The sequence below is a fragment of the Bidens hawaiensis genome, unplaced genomic scaffold (genome assembly GCF_021521415.1).
Source record: "Bidens hawaiensis isolate Kalapana, Puna unplaced genomic scaffold, B.hawaiensis_p1.1 tig00027067_1, whole genome shotgun sequence".
NCBI lineage: Eukaryota > Viridiplantae > Streptophyta > Magnoliopsida > Asterales > Asteraceae > Bidens > Bidens hawaiensis.
Window position 1 is genome coordinate 41,736 of NW_027494362.1, and position 12,953 is coordinate 54,688.

The 12,953-nt window shown below is 34.9% G+C and overlaps 1 protein-coding gene across 1 annotated transcript; it reads right to left on the reverse strand.

Annotated features, from left to right (window-relative positions):
- Nucleotides 1-968: 968 nt before the first annotated feature.
- On the reverse strand, nt 969-8,640 carry LOC143574620 (putative transcription elongation factor SPT5 homolog 1). The gene is made up of 21 exons (XM_077059199.1): nt 8,319-8,640; nt 6,984-7,222; nt 6,654-6,800; nt 6,179-6,340; nt 6,028-6,111; nt 5,030-5,100; nt 4,594-4,951; nt 3,942-4,097; nt 3,772-3,869; nt 3,637-3,685; nt 3,350-3,502; nt 3,132-3,275; nt 2,970-3,054; nt 2,728-2,892; nt 2,546-2,594; nt 2,364-2,461; nt 2,179-2,257; nt 2,045-2,099; nt 1,838-1,955; nt 1,530-1,774; nt 969-1,428 (listed from the first exon to the last, which is right to left on the reverse strand). The coding sequence occupies exons 1-21, from the start codon at nt 8,638-8,640 to the stop codon at nt 1,177-1,179; spliced, it is 3,129 nt and encodes a 1,042-aa protein (XP_076915314.1). The 3' UTR covers nt 969-1,176.
- Between the last annotated feature and the right edge of the window lie 4,313 nt (nt 8,641-12,953).

Consider the following 12,953-nt stretch of genomic DNA (forward strand, 5'->3'; position numbering starts at 1 on the left):
GCGAACTAGGAAGGTATAGTGCAAATGATTACTCTACCGGTTTATCCGAAGAGGAATATGGCACTTTTGATGTTTTGGCTTGGTGGAAGGTAAAGGAAACCGAGTTTCCGATTCTTGCCACCATGGCCCGTGATTTACTAACCGTCCAAGCTTCTACGGTAGCTTCAGAATCCGCTTTTTCTCTTAGTGGCAGGGTAATATCGGTGAGAAGAACAAGACTAAATTCGGAGTCAGTGGAGATGTGCATTTGCTTAAAGGATCACTTGGACTCAATCGATCGTATTCAACACGTAACCACTCTCGAAGATGAAACACCACTTGATGTTCGAGTGCACGACAAACAAGAAGGCATTTCTACAAGTAATTCCGAGGAAGAAGTCGCCGCTCAATAATTACGACGAACAAGAAGGCTTTTCTAGAAATAATATGTCACAACTTTATATTTATAAGTTTAATGTTTTGTTAGTTTGTTTTTGAAGATTTTAAAACATGTAACCTTTTTTTTTGAACTTCTTAAAGTAAATAAAATGAATTTTATGTTAATTGTTTTTTTTTATTTTTCATGTTATACAAATACGAATCGTAGTTTAGAATCCAAATCGCAAACGAAAAACGAAAAAAAAAATAATTTTTTTTACACTGTAACCGGTAGTACAGGAACCGGTTTAGGAACCGGTAAGAACCGGGTAGATAGGTTAGGGGTCCGAGGGTGGGAGAACCGGTTCGGTTCCCTAACCGGTTCGAGCCTGGAACCGGTTTATAATGGGGTTTTGAATATAGGAACCGGTTAGGAACCGTAACCGGTTCCTAGTCCCAAACCGTTTTGAACATCTCTAGTGTGAATTGTTTTAAATGTCAACGCATATAAATGGCACTAGCCAGCATAAAAATGCTTTATATATCATGCATATTGGGTTATCTTGCATCTGTTATATGTACCTCCAATCAGCGTTAAAAACTCAATTTCACTAATCATCGCTACCAATGTTCTTGCTTTAGAAATAAAACATTTTACCACTTTTTTATGTTTGTTAATACAAACCAAGTAAAGCTAAAACATGGGTTCAGAAAAGTCTCCAAAATCACTTGTTTCCTCTAAAGATGATGCATCTATCTTCTATAACAAAATCACAAATCCATAAAAAGCAATCAATTTACAAACACAGAGTCGAGCACTTATGACAAATGCGGTGCTAGCTTGGCTAAAATCACCATATCCAGAATCTTAACATCGAGAGTATCATCCACCTTAACGATCCCGTCAGTTCCATCAACACCAATCAGTTTTCCGGTTGCACCACGCTGCCCCCCACCCATTATCTTAATCTTGTCCGACTTCCTCGGCACCACCACCTCTATCTCACCCGGACTGGCCGTGATAATCTCACCATTCCCAGTTGCACCAAGACCTATCCGACACGCACCGTCCTAAAACCACAACAAAACTTATTTACTTCTTTTCTCATTTATTAGTTTTTGAAAAAGTAAAAACAAACATTTATTAATTGTAGAGGACAGAAAGTAAATACCAGAAGCACTTCGCGGATGACACCAAGGGCGGGTTCTTCACCTGATCTACACACGTTTACCAATATGTCCGGAAGGAACCACGGTCCATCATTATCACCACCTACTACAGGTGACATCATATCCAACCCACCGGCACCGGGAGTCATAGGTTGGCCGCCAGGAGTACCAGGTAAAAACGCTGAGCTTGGCGTCATAGGAGGCTGCCCGCCAGGTGTCGATGGCAAGTACGGGCTCGGAGCGTTACCTAAAAAAAGTATTGTTGTAATACTTTATTGAAAAAACAAAAGGAAAAGTATTATTAGTTTACCATAAGAAGGGGCGGTGTCGCGTGGTGTGCCAGCATCACTGTAACTCCCACCAGGAGTGTTGGCCCATCCTGAACCAGGAGTCGGTGCTTCATATGCTCGTGAACGAGGACTCTTCGGCTGCATTATGCAATTTATCGTTAATTAACTATAATACTACATAAATATAAGTATTTGCTAATCATGTAGCAACTTTGATTTATCCTAACCTGATACTGAGGACTGCTTCCCCAAGAACCAGGGTTTCCATCTTCCCATGAATCCCTAACATCAAAATATTATTACATCAATAAAAGGATAATAAATTGTAAGTATAAATCAATCTTAGTAGAAAATGGCAAACCTTGGAGGACTCATGGGTGCATATGGGTTCCAAGCTCTGTCACGCATAGGCGTCCTCATGCCATCATGAATAGGTGTTGCTGAAGAAGAAACATCGGATACATTATATAAAAAAAAAACTAAAGAAAAAGAAATTTAAGTTGTAACGATTTCATATATAGAACATTAAGATGTGACGAAACTAACCACCAGCATCTCTCATAGGTGTCTGGTATGGATGAAGTGGGGTCCGTGAAGGATGCATAGGTGTCTCACTACCAGAGCCATACCTACTATGTGTGTCACTGGTAAAACATAAAACAATTAGATAACATATTAGATATTTTCCTTACACAATTAACCAAAAAGAAAGTAGCTGAAAATAATACCGATATGGAGTCGTAACATTCACACTATCAGCGATATGAGTGCGATCAACTAAAAAGGAGTACAAGTGAAGAGTTAAAAGTACATAACAATTGTGTGTGTCTGTTTGATTCGATTAAATCGATCTTGTGCATGTAATTGACTGAGCGAACTGCAGAACACGACAAAAGCAGGGAAAGCTTGCCTGTAACAACTTTCATTTGAGACTCCAATTCAACACGAATTGATGTTCCATGAACATCAACAACACGCCCCTTGTATCCTTTGAAGGGACCCACACGAATCTTTATGCATTTTCCAACTAAAGCATCTTTCCCTCCTCTTCCACCTCTACCGTGTCTACCTCCAGCTACATTAAAATAACGCATGCTGATTGAAAAGTCAACGTTTTCAAAAGAAAATATGAAATTTGCAATAATAACATACGCAGTGGCGGCCCCCCTCTACCAGGAGAATTAGGAATACGTGTGGGGGTCCTAAACTGATTAACTCTTGACGCCAATGGGTTGCCCTACGCAAAATGACAAAAAAAATTTGTCATTTTGTATTAAATCAGAAAACAGATTTATATAATCAGAAAATACATACATTTCTATCACCATTTGCACGAGAACCACCAACCAACACACATGATTGAGATTTAGCACAGATGAACCCAGCATGCTCCAGATGGTGACGATCATATATGAACAGAACTCCTCTATTAATATGTTCAACAGGACCTTGCCGCCCCTGTGCAATAATTCAAAGAATTTCATGAACAGCATGCATAACGCACCTTATATATATAGAGAGAGAGAGCTCACTTTGCATGGGCCATCGAGAACTTTAACCACGTCTTTCACTGATATGGTGTTCTTATAACGATCCTGAGCAGATATTTTCCTATCAATTTTGTATTTAATGTCTCTTAACCTAACAAGTGCAACCTCTGCTTTATCTGCAACACCCTTGAGAACCTGTTGAGAAATAGTGAGTTAAATAATCACAGTTTTAGGCTTTTAGCACAGCTGCACAGGTTGTGTAACGGGTAAACACATTGACCAGATTTCTTTAAAGCTAATATTTTATTCAAAATTAATAGATTGAGAACCTGAAAAGCTTCACTGTCTACACGTATGATTACACCAAAGTTGGAATTACTGCAAAAATATACAAAAGAGACAAAATACTGAGATTAGCATAGCATGGCAATTAAATGAAAAATAATTGGATAAGTAATGCTTACTCTAGTTGGACAAGATCATGGAGCTCAAAATCCCCGATTTTGGTAATGCCAGATGTCACTTCAGAACTCTCAACAACATTGTCAGAGAAAACACGTAGCTGAATAGCAAGCAGTGTCTCAGTAACCAACAAACATTAATTGAAGAAAATCTAAAGTATGACATCACTTACAACTTCCTTAGTGGTATCCGACACTAGGTTAACCAGATGTCCTTCAACCGTCAAAACCATTCCAGTCACACCTTCTTGTGCACCAGATACAACTTTTACATGATTCCCAGGCTCAAAGTACTTGCACAGCTCTTTTTCACTTACAGCAAGAGTCGTCTGCAAACCACAAAACAATAATAAAAATAAAATAATATAATCAAAAGATTTTCATATATATCCTAACAAACTTGAAAATATTCCTATATACGCAACCAAAAGTAAAAATATCATGCATGCCCAACTTTAAAGAATAATAATAGCAGAATGAATGATAAAAAATAATAAAAATAACATAATATGATTAAAAGATTAATTTCATATATATCCTTACAAACTTGAAAATATTCCTATATACCCAACCAAAACTAAAAATATCATGTATGCCCAACTTTAATGAATAATAATAGCAGAATGGTCATTCATTAAACTGTTTTTAATGAACTGGGTTATTTGATGTTTTCAAATACTTTGTAACGGATTTTCAAATTTGTAGGGGTAGGAATGAAATTGCCCCGTTCAAAGATTAATCTCATATATATCCCTACAAACTTGAAAATCCCCATTAAAACATGTATTACATACATGGAGATCCATTGTAAACAATTTCACTTACTAGAAGTCCTTCTGCATTAGGTTTAATATGAACAGTCCCTTCTTCAACTTTCTCAACCCATCCCTTCAAGTTTTTAAGGTCACCCTTAATAACAATAACTCTATCACCCTTCATAAAATGTCCTTTCTTTCTGTTAGCAAAGAGGGTCGACAAACTAGCAACATCACCTTCCCCATTCTCGTTAGGTTGTCGAAACTTTTCAAGCTCATCAAAACTTGGCTGTATGTTTATAGTACTTATTGACTTCATGGACACAGATTTATATAAAAACCCATCCTTAAACTTCATGCCATTTATATTTTCATAGTAAACACCCGACATTGGGTCTCGCTTACGCTCAACAGGGATATGCATTTCTCTGTAAACAGAAATAAAAGATATAAATATAACGAGAGATGAATAATGCTGTGAAAGCAAAAGTGATATTTAAACGCACCTCGCTTCATCTATATTCATAAAGCGTGGAGGTGCTGTGAATGCTTTCTTCTTCTGAACCTCCCTACCTTCCTGAAATAAAATGCAGCTAAAAAGATGAATATTGTTGTTAAAGCTTAAATAATAAAGTTAAATATGGTATTAGTCCTGTGGTTTGACCCAAATGACCTCTTTAGTCCATTAGCTTAAATCTAACTTTTCTAGTAACAGTTTCATTTCCGTATTAATGTAAGTCCAGCCCACTAACCTCATCCAAATTTCTGCTAAATTTTTAATTAAAAGATCAAAATACCCTTTGATTATTTGCATTACTTAGTCAAAGTAACAAAATCTCCGAGGCCCGCTTTATGGTTCATTTTGACTCACAACTATTCATTTAAATATTTATTTATTTATTCATTCTTTTTGGAGGTTAATTTTCTGGATAGGATAAAAGAAGAAGCTAAAAGAATATTCATTCAAAATAAACAAAAAATTATTTTGCTAATGACACTGGGTCGGTCTTTTTGAATGGCTAACCGTTAGTTTTTTTCAGATGTTTATGAGAAAACCAAGTAGATACAATTTATTGCAGACAAACCGGCATTAGCTTTTGAAAAATGAAAAATTAAGTTAAAAATCAATTATTTAAATTTTAAAATATTGCTTGAATATGTTATCATTTGATTTTGCTTTATTTGGCTTTGAAATATTGTTTTCCCTTCCCGCAGAATCTTTGACAAAAAAAATCAACATTTTGGTCTTATTCCAATAACTCGTTACTCAAAAATTAGATGGAATTAGTGGACTGGACATTAATTAGTGGACTGGACATTGATTGATACGACAATGAAACAGTTGGATCAAAAAAATCAATTAAAACAGACTAAAAGGGTTATTTGGGTAAGACCATAGGGGCAAAAACCTTTCTTTTAACTCTAAATGATATTACTTTTGACAATCGCATTCGACATCTATAAAATAGTATCACAGCTTAATATAAGAACTAGTTAGACATACCAATTTGTTTACCAATGCTTGTAAGTCGATCCTTGGGATCAACTTAACTGTAACTCTTTGCTTCACATTATCCACATCCACAACCTACAAGAAAAAAAACTTGACTTTAATATGCTGACTTTATAATTGTGAGAAAGTTATTGTTTTTTACCTTTGCAAGGTCCCCTTTGTATGTTCCAATTTTCATTCTAACCCATGCGCCCCTGGCTACATCAATTGATTTGCTCTCAACCGATAAAACATCAGTCATTTCCTTTATCGGAACCAGCAAAATACTGCTGCTAGTATATATATTGCGCATACCCTTGCAAGCCTATAAAATCCCAAATATACAAAACAATCACATGAGTTCCTTCTTAATACAGCTAGGAGACAGATAATTATATCTATAACGAGTGTTCACGGTAGGTTAAAACTGAGTACTTCATTCAGTTACCAGTGAGCCCATTTACCAATTTTCAAATTATTGAATGCAATTTCATGTAACTCCATAACAAAGTGCAAAATTACAAACTAGGAGTTGATAAAATTAAAAGGTATTTTGGAATTTCCATCTTTTTCTGTTAATAATCACAAGAGCCAGTAACCAAGCCAAAACTTCTAAGTTGATCAGCTAAATGACATACCTCTTTCACATGGGCTTCTTTATCTGCTTCAATGTAAATATAGTTCTTCAAATGGTCAAGAGCAATGGCCGATCTGATCTGCAACTCACTGCCTCTATCAATGCACTTCTGCATTAAGCAAACAGCTACCTCTCTCTCATGCCCAATCTGGCACACAACAAAAAAAAGTTAATATTAGTGAACAAGTTCCATGAAATAAAAGTACAAGTAGGCATGATGAGCAGGTTGTGTAACAAGATCGAGTTAAAACAAGTCATTTATATTAACGGTTGATTATTTTTAGCGTTAAAAAGCAACATTTAATGGGGGTGGAAAAGGTATGATTCATACCGCACATTTGACCATCCACAGCTTTGGATCACGAACAGATGGCAAAAGAGCTTGTTGTTCCACCTCGGTGGCATCATCATCATCATACTCTGCACGATTCCTAGCAAATCTCTCCTGGATTCTTCTCTCAAGAGCTTCAACATCTTCTTCCTGATCATCACGTGAAAGCAAAGGACGACGATGCATCCTTCTTGCATCCTCTTCATCTTGTGGCTCCACTCTATCATGAACTATAAAGTCTGTACATTCATCAACAACATGAATAAAAAATTGTTAAATGAGTGATGAATTGTAACAAATAAACAAAAAACAGTGTAATGTATGAAACTTGCAAGGTCTTCAGCATATAATTAAGCCATTGACTGGATTCAAACAAACACTTACATTACTTTAACATGGAAAAACTAAAAAGTGTGGAATTTTCTATTAACAACCACGGGAAAACAGAAATTTGAAAACAATATTAACAACCACGAAATAGATGTTTTATCGAAGGACATCTAATCGATCTATAGAAAGTTTTTTAACTGACAAATAACGATTCAACAAAAGCATGCATTCAAGATGAGTGTATATGGTAACTTAAAAAAGGCGAATAAAGAACGATGTATGCAAATCCTAAAAACACAATCTAACACGCATCTAATCAGAAAAGATTTAAACTTTTACCGCCTCTCACATATAAATGACTTAAAGCGTCTTATTTCCCTCAACATAAACAGTCAGATCGAACCAATATATACTTTAACCTCAATTATTTACTTCCATATCAGCATATATATCACACTATTAACCGAATTTATGCTTTGTTTACAAACCCTAAAGGCGTAAACTAATTATTTACTCCCAATTCACCAACATTTATGCCTGTATACAATCCTTAGCACACACAATGATGAATCTAAACTTTTCAAGCTCCGAACAGTCGAACACCAAACTATTTGTTTCAAAAGTTTCAAATGCTCTAATCAACAAATCTATCCTTGCAAACTTCAATTCATCCAACATAAAGACATTCATATTATATAAACCTAATCCTAATTAACATAACATAGATCATTATCAACCTTCAAATTTTATCAATTAAACAAAAAAAGAATCAAATAAAAGATATTTAAAAAAAAAAAAGCCTAAACCCCTTCGCCTTCTTCCTCCTCAACCTCAATTATTTACTTCCATATCAGTACATATATCACAATATCACCCACATCTATGCCTTGTCACAAACCCTAACTAACAACATCCAACATCTATCCCTGCTAAGCATCATTTTGCATAAACCTAATCTTAATTATTAACATAATAATAATAATAAGCATCAAATAAAACCCTAACCGTCTTCGGCTTCATCTTCATCCTCTTCCTCAGCATCGGAGTCCACGTCGGCTTCCAGCTCAAAAAAGCTGGCACCTGACGGCCTCCTGGACGCCTTAGCACCTCTCCGCCGTCCACCGCCACCACCACCACCGCCATAATCTTCATCATCCTCATAATACTCTTCTTCCTCATCCTCATCTTCCTCCGCAGCATCATCAATGAAAACAGATCTCCTCCTCTTGCGATCACCACCTCCGCCGTAATCCTCGTCGTCATCAATCGCGTCATCGTTATCCTCGTCTTCCATATCCTCTTCGTACTCGTCTCGCCGCCGCGACATAGTGGTTGGTGAATTGAGCTTAGGGTTTGAGGTTTGGAGTGAATGAATTGAAGGAATTTATAGGATTTGGAGTTTGAGAGTGTGGAATGTGAAACCCTAGATACAGAGTTTTGGGAGTTTGGATTGATAAGTGTGTGTATGTGTGTGTGTTGCACGAGAACCGACATTTTATGGTGTTCGGTTTTTATCATTTATGGTAATGTTGATACCAAACTACCCTTGGTTTTTTTTTTACTGATATCATTTTTAGTCAATGGAAAGTAATCTCTAGAATGACTAATCTTATTTTTAGAAAAGTATTTAACCTTTTTTAACGAAACGTAAATCTCTCTCATATATTTTATATATTATATAACTTATAACTTTCAATCCATATTATTTTATTTATATTTTTCTATTTGGATCAAGAAAAAACTCATTTTAACAATAGAACTAATAAAAAACTCACAAAAACTTAACTAACAAAAATATTTGTACCTTATTTTGACATTCTTTTTATATGTTGCTATTCTTTACCAAAATTTAGAAAAAAAAAATTAATGTCGATCACGAAATTACATTAATATATATAATATTATTGTATTACATATATGTAATATTGCTATATTATATATATATATATATATGTGTGTGTGTAATAGTATTATATTAAATATATGTAATATAACAATATTACATATATGCAATAAATGTAATATGTCCAAAATGGTGATTTGTTTTTTTCCTTTTATTTTTAAAGGTAACCTTATAATAAAATAAATAAGAATTTAAAAAAAATGTTTTGGTCGAGTTCTTTATTAGTTCAATATGGTTCTCTTTTGATCATTCCCTCTCTCTATATATATTCATCTATTCATATTTATTTATATTTTTTTATTTATTGATCTATGCGCATTCATGTGTGTTTTACCAATCGATAATTTTAGTTATACACCGTCTTTAGATAAGTCTAGAAATTAAAGCAATGTAACATTATAACGATTTTTAAACCTACATCTAATTTTCGATTACACTCGCTTTTCGTTTGTTAATGCTTTCTTTATTGAGGGTCACATTAAATTTCATTTTAGCTTAAACGCTTTAATACAACGATACTTTCGTGATTGACATACATGTCTCGGCCTTTTTGTTGATCCTAAATCACTTATAAGTTATAACGGTAATTAATCAATTTATAAAAAGAATAATAAACTATATAGAATAAGATATCGAATGCAATTATGTATAAGATGTAAGCCTTTATATAATATCTTGATCAGCAATTACGATTGATAATTAGCATGTTATGAAGAACAAAAAGAACAAATATAAGAAGCAATGATGAAAAGCTTTCTATAATGTTGAAAAAAAATTTTAGCATGTTAAAAACTTGGTTTCGGTTTGAAAGAAATGCAAAAATTTTTCATAATGTTATGGAATAGAGTTTTAAATAAAAAGTTTTGTTAAATTAAATGGTATTATTCATCAAACTTCTTGTTCTTTACCAGCTAAACTTTACCGTGATAATTCCATTGCAATATTTGTTGCATCAAATATTATCATTCACGACAGACGGATATTTTGAAATTGACTTGTTTTCTTGTGGAAAGAACATTTTAGCAGGAGCAATCGAAGTGGTTAAGACTGATTCAAAAAAACAAGTCGTTCATCTATGTACTAAAGGTTTATTTCATGTTACGTTCAACATGATCTTTTGTGTAGTCGTTTAGGTATGTTTTATGGGTTATATAAACATTGAGACGAGGAATGGTGCTCATTCAGTCGTGCGTTTTTCTATGTTCCGCACGTCAGTCGCTCTTGTTGGCGATATCTTATATTGTTAAGGTTTCTAGCTATATTCGTTCTACAGTAGTGATTAGCTTGACTCTTGTTGGCGATATCTAATATTGTTGGTTACGGTTAACCGACCCAGAACTGAGTCGCTATAACCTTCAAAATTGATTAACCGAAACCGCCATAACAGATCAGTTACGATTATGTTTTCCATTAACTGAAATATCATTTATGATATAGGTTTGGCCCAAAACCATTCCAAACCGATCCATGCACACCTCTATGTATCAAACATAAATTAGTAAGGACTGAAAATATAACATAAAAATAATTTTTAAAAGAATATAAAAGAAAATTTTAAAACAAAAATACAAGACAGAAATTAAGGTAGCGTTTGGTATGCATGAATGAGAGACGGAATGGAATAAACCATTATGATGGAATGAAAAAAATGTGTTCAGTTGGTCAATGGAATGAAATCACCAATTACAATGTCCATTCCATTCCCTATAAAACACCCTAAATTCATTCCATCCACCCCCCTTGTTTTTTTTTCATTCCATCCCACTTTCACACTATGTCACCTCCACCACTCTCCCACCACCATTACCCATTGCCCTCTCACCACCCACCACCAACGCCTCCATCGCCCACCACCACCCTCCTTCGCCGGCCGTCACCACCACCACCCACCTCCGCCCGTCACCACCACCACCACCTCCGCTGCCACCACCCACCACCACCTACCAGCGCCGCTCACCACCGCCACCACCAACCATCGCTCCCGCCATCACCACCACTGCCCACCACCGTCACCGCCACCACCACCCACTATTAGCACCGCCTGCCACCACCAACAATCGCTCCTGGCTCCCGCCCATCGCCACCGCTTCCTACCGCCACTACTACTCGCCGCCCATTGCTACCGCCACCCACCACCACTATCCCACCGCCACTCACTACCATTTTTATTTGATTCCAGCTTTTCTAGCTTATCAGAAAATAAAGACAAATAATTCATTTCATTATCACATGGTAAACAAACATGTAAATGGAATGGTAATTAGCCATTCCATTACCTCGTTCATTCTATTCCATCGCCCATTCTATTACCCCATACCAAACTGACCCTAAAGGTTAGCATAGTACAACCGAGTGCCTGTCAGTTTGAGCAATCAAACAATTGCACCACTAACCCACGATTAAACATAATAAGATCAAGCATGATACTATGTAACATTTTGCATTTTTTCTTTTGTTTTTTTCTTTTTTTTTAAATCAATTGCATATTTCTTTTCTCTAACTCTTTAAATGTATATTCATCTAACCTATAAATTATATTACATATTTTCTCTCCTTTGATGAAAAATTAACATTGACAAAATTGGTCTTTCATAGCTTAAAAGGCTCCACCCAAAAAAACCCCTCTAAAAGGAAAAAAGAAATCATAAAACTAAAAAAAAAACACAAAACTTAAAAACTAAAAAATCAAAAATGTTTATCTAGCATCAATCACTCGTTCCAAAATAATAATAATAATAATAATAATAATAATAATAGCAACTTTATGGTTGCCTTCTGGTTTAGTTTAAACCTTGGGGTTAGATTTTTGGGGTTTAGGTTTTTTTAGCGGGAGGGAGGTTAGGTTTTTTTAGCCGGGGTGGGGAGAGGGGTATATTTTTTTAGCCTAGTGGGGGGGGGTCAGGTTTTTAGAGCATTCTCATTTCTTCCCGTATATTCAAATCCAAAATTACACTAACAGTCACTTCATTTTCTCTCCACTGTTTAACTGAATAATATTTTTTATACTTTTATTATTAAATTTTTTATCTCCTCTACTCACAACCACTATAAAAAACATATTAAATAAAATACATGATGCTACAGAAAGTTTTCAAATATACATAAAAATCACAACATTTATATTTTTCCTTAATTCACAGCACCCTAAACTACTCACTGTATTATAAAACCACACTCATATAATATGATGGATGGATTGAAAATGCTCTTAGCTAGGGGTGAGCAACATAAGGGTCAGACCCTTGAAATCCTTTTACCAGACTCGTAAAACCTTTAATTAGACCCGGATATATAATATGAGTCGGGTAAAGGGTATTTAAATTTCACTTTAAAGGGTAAAAGGGTTTCAAGGGTCCGACCATTTTTCAAACGCTTGACCCGTTTACAAATTTCTAGATAGGTATACATCATATTCGCGATTAATCTTAAATGTATTAGATGTTTGTATTTTATATATGATTCATCATAAATTTCCCAACTACTAAGAAAAACAAAAATAAAAGGCCATACTACCGATTGAAAACATATATATATATATATATGAAAACATTGAATTGTTCTTCACATGTAATTTGTGGACATGAATATTATTTGCATCGGTTCAAATGGTTGATAAACTTTCGAAGTTAGAGTTTACTGTATTATTAAATGAAAGTATAATTGTTCTAGGATTCATATATTAAAGTTATATATGAGATATGCAACTAGTAAATGCAGAAAATGAGCTATGGTTACTG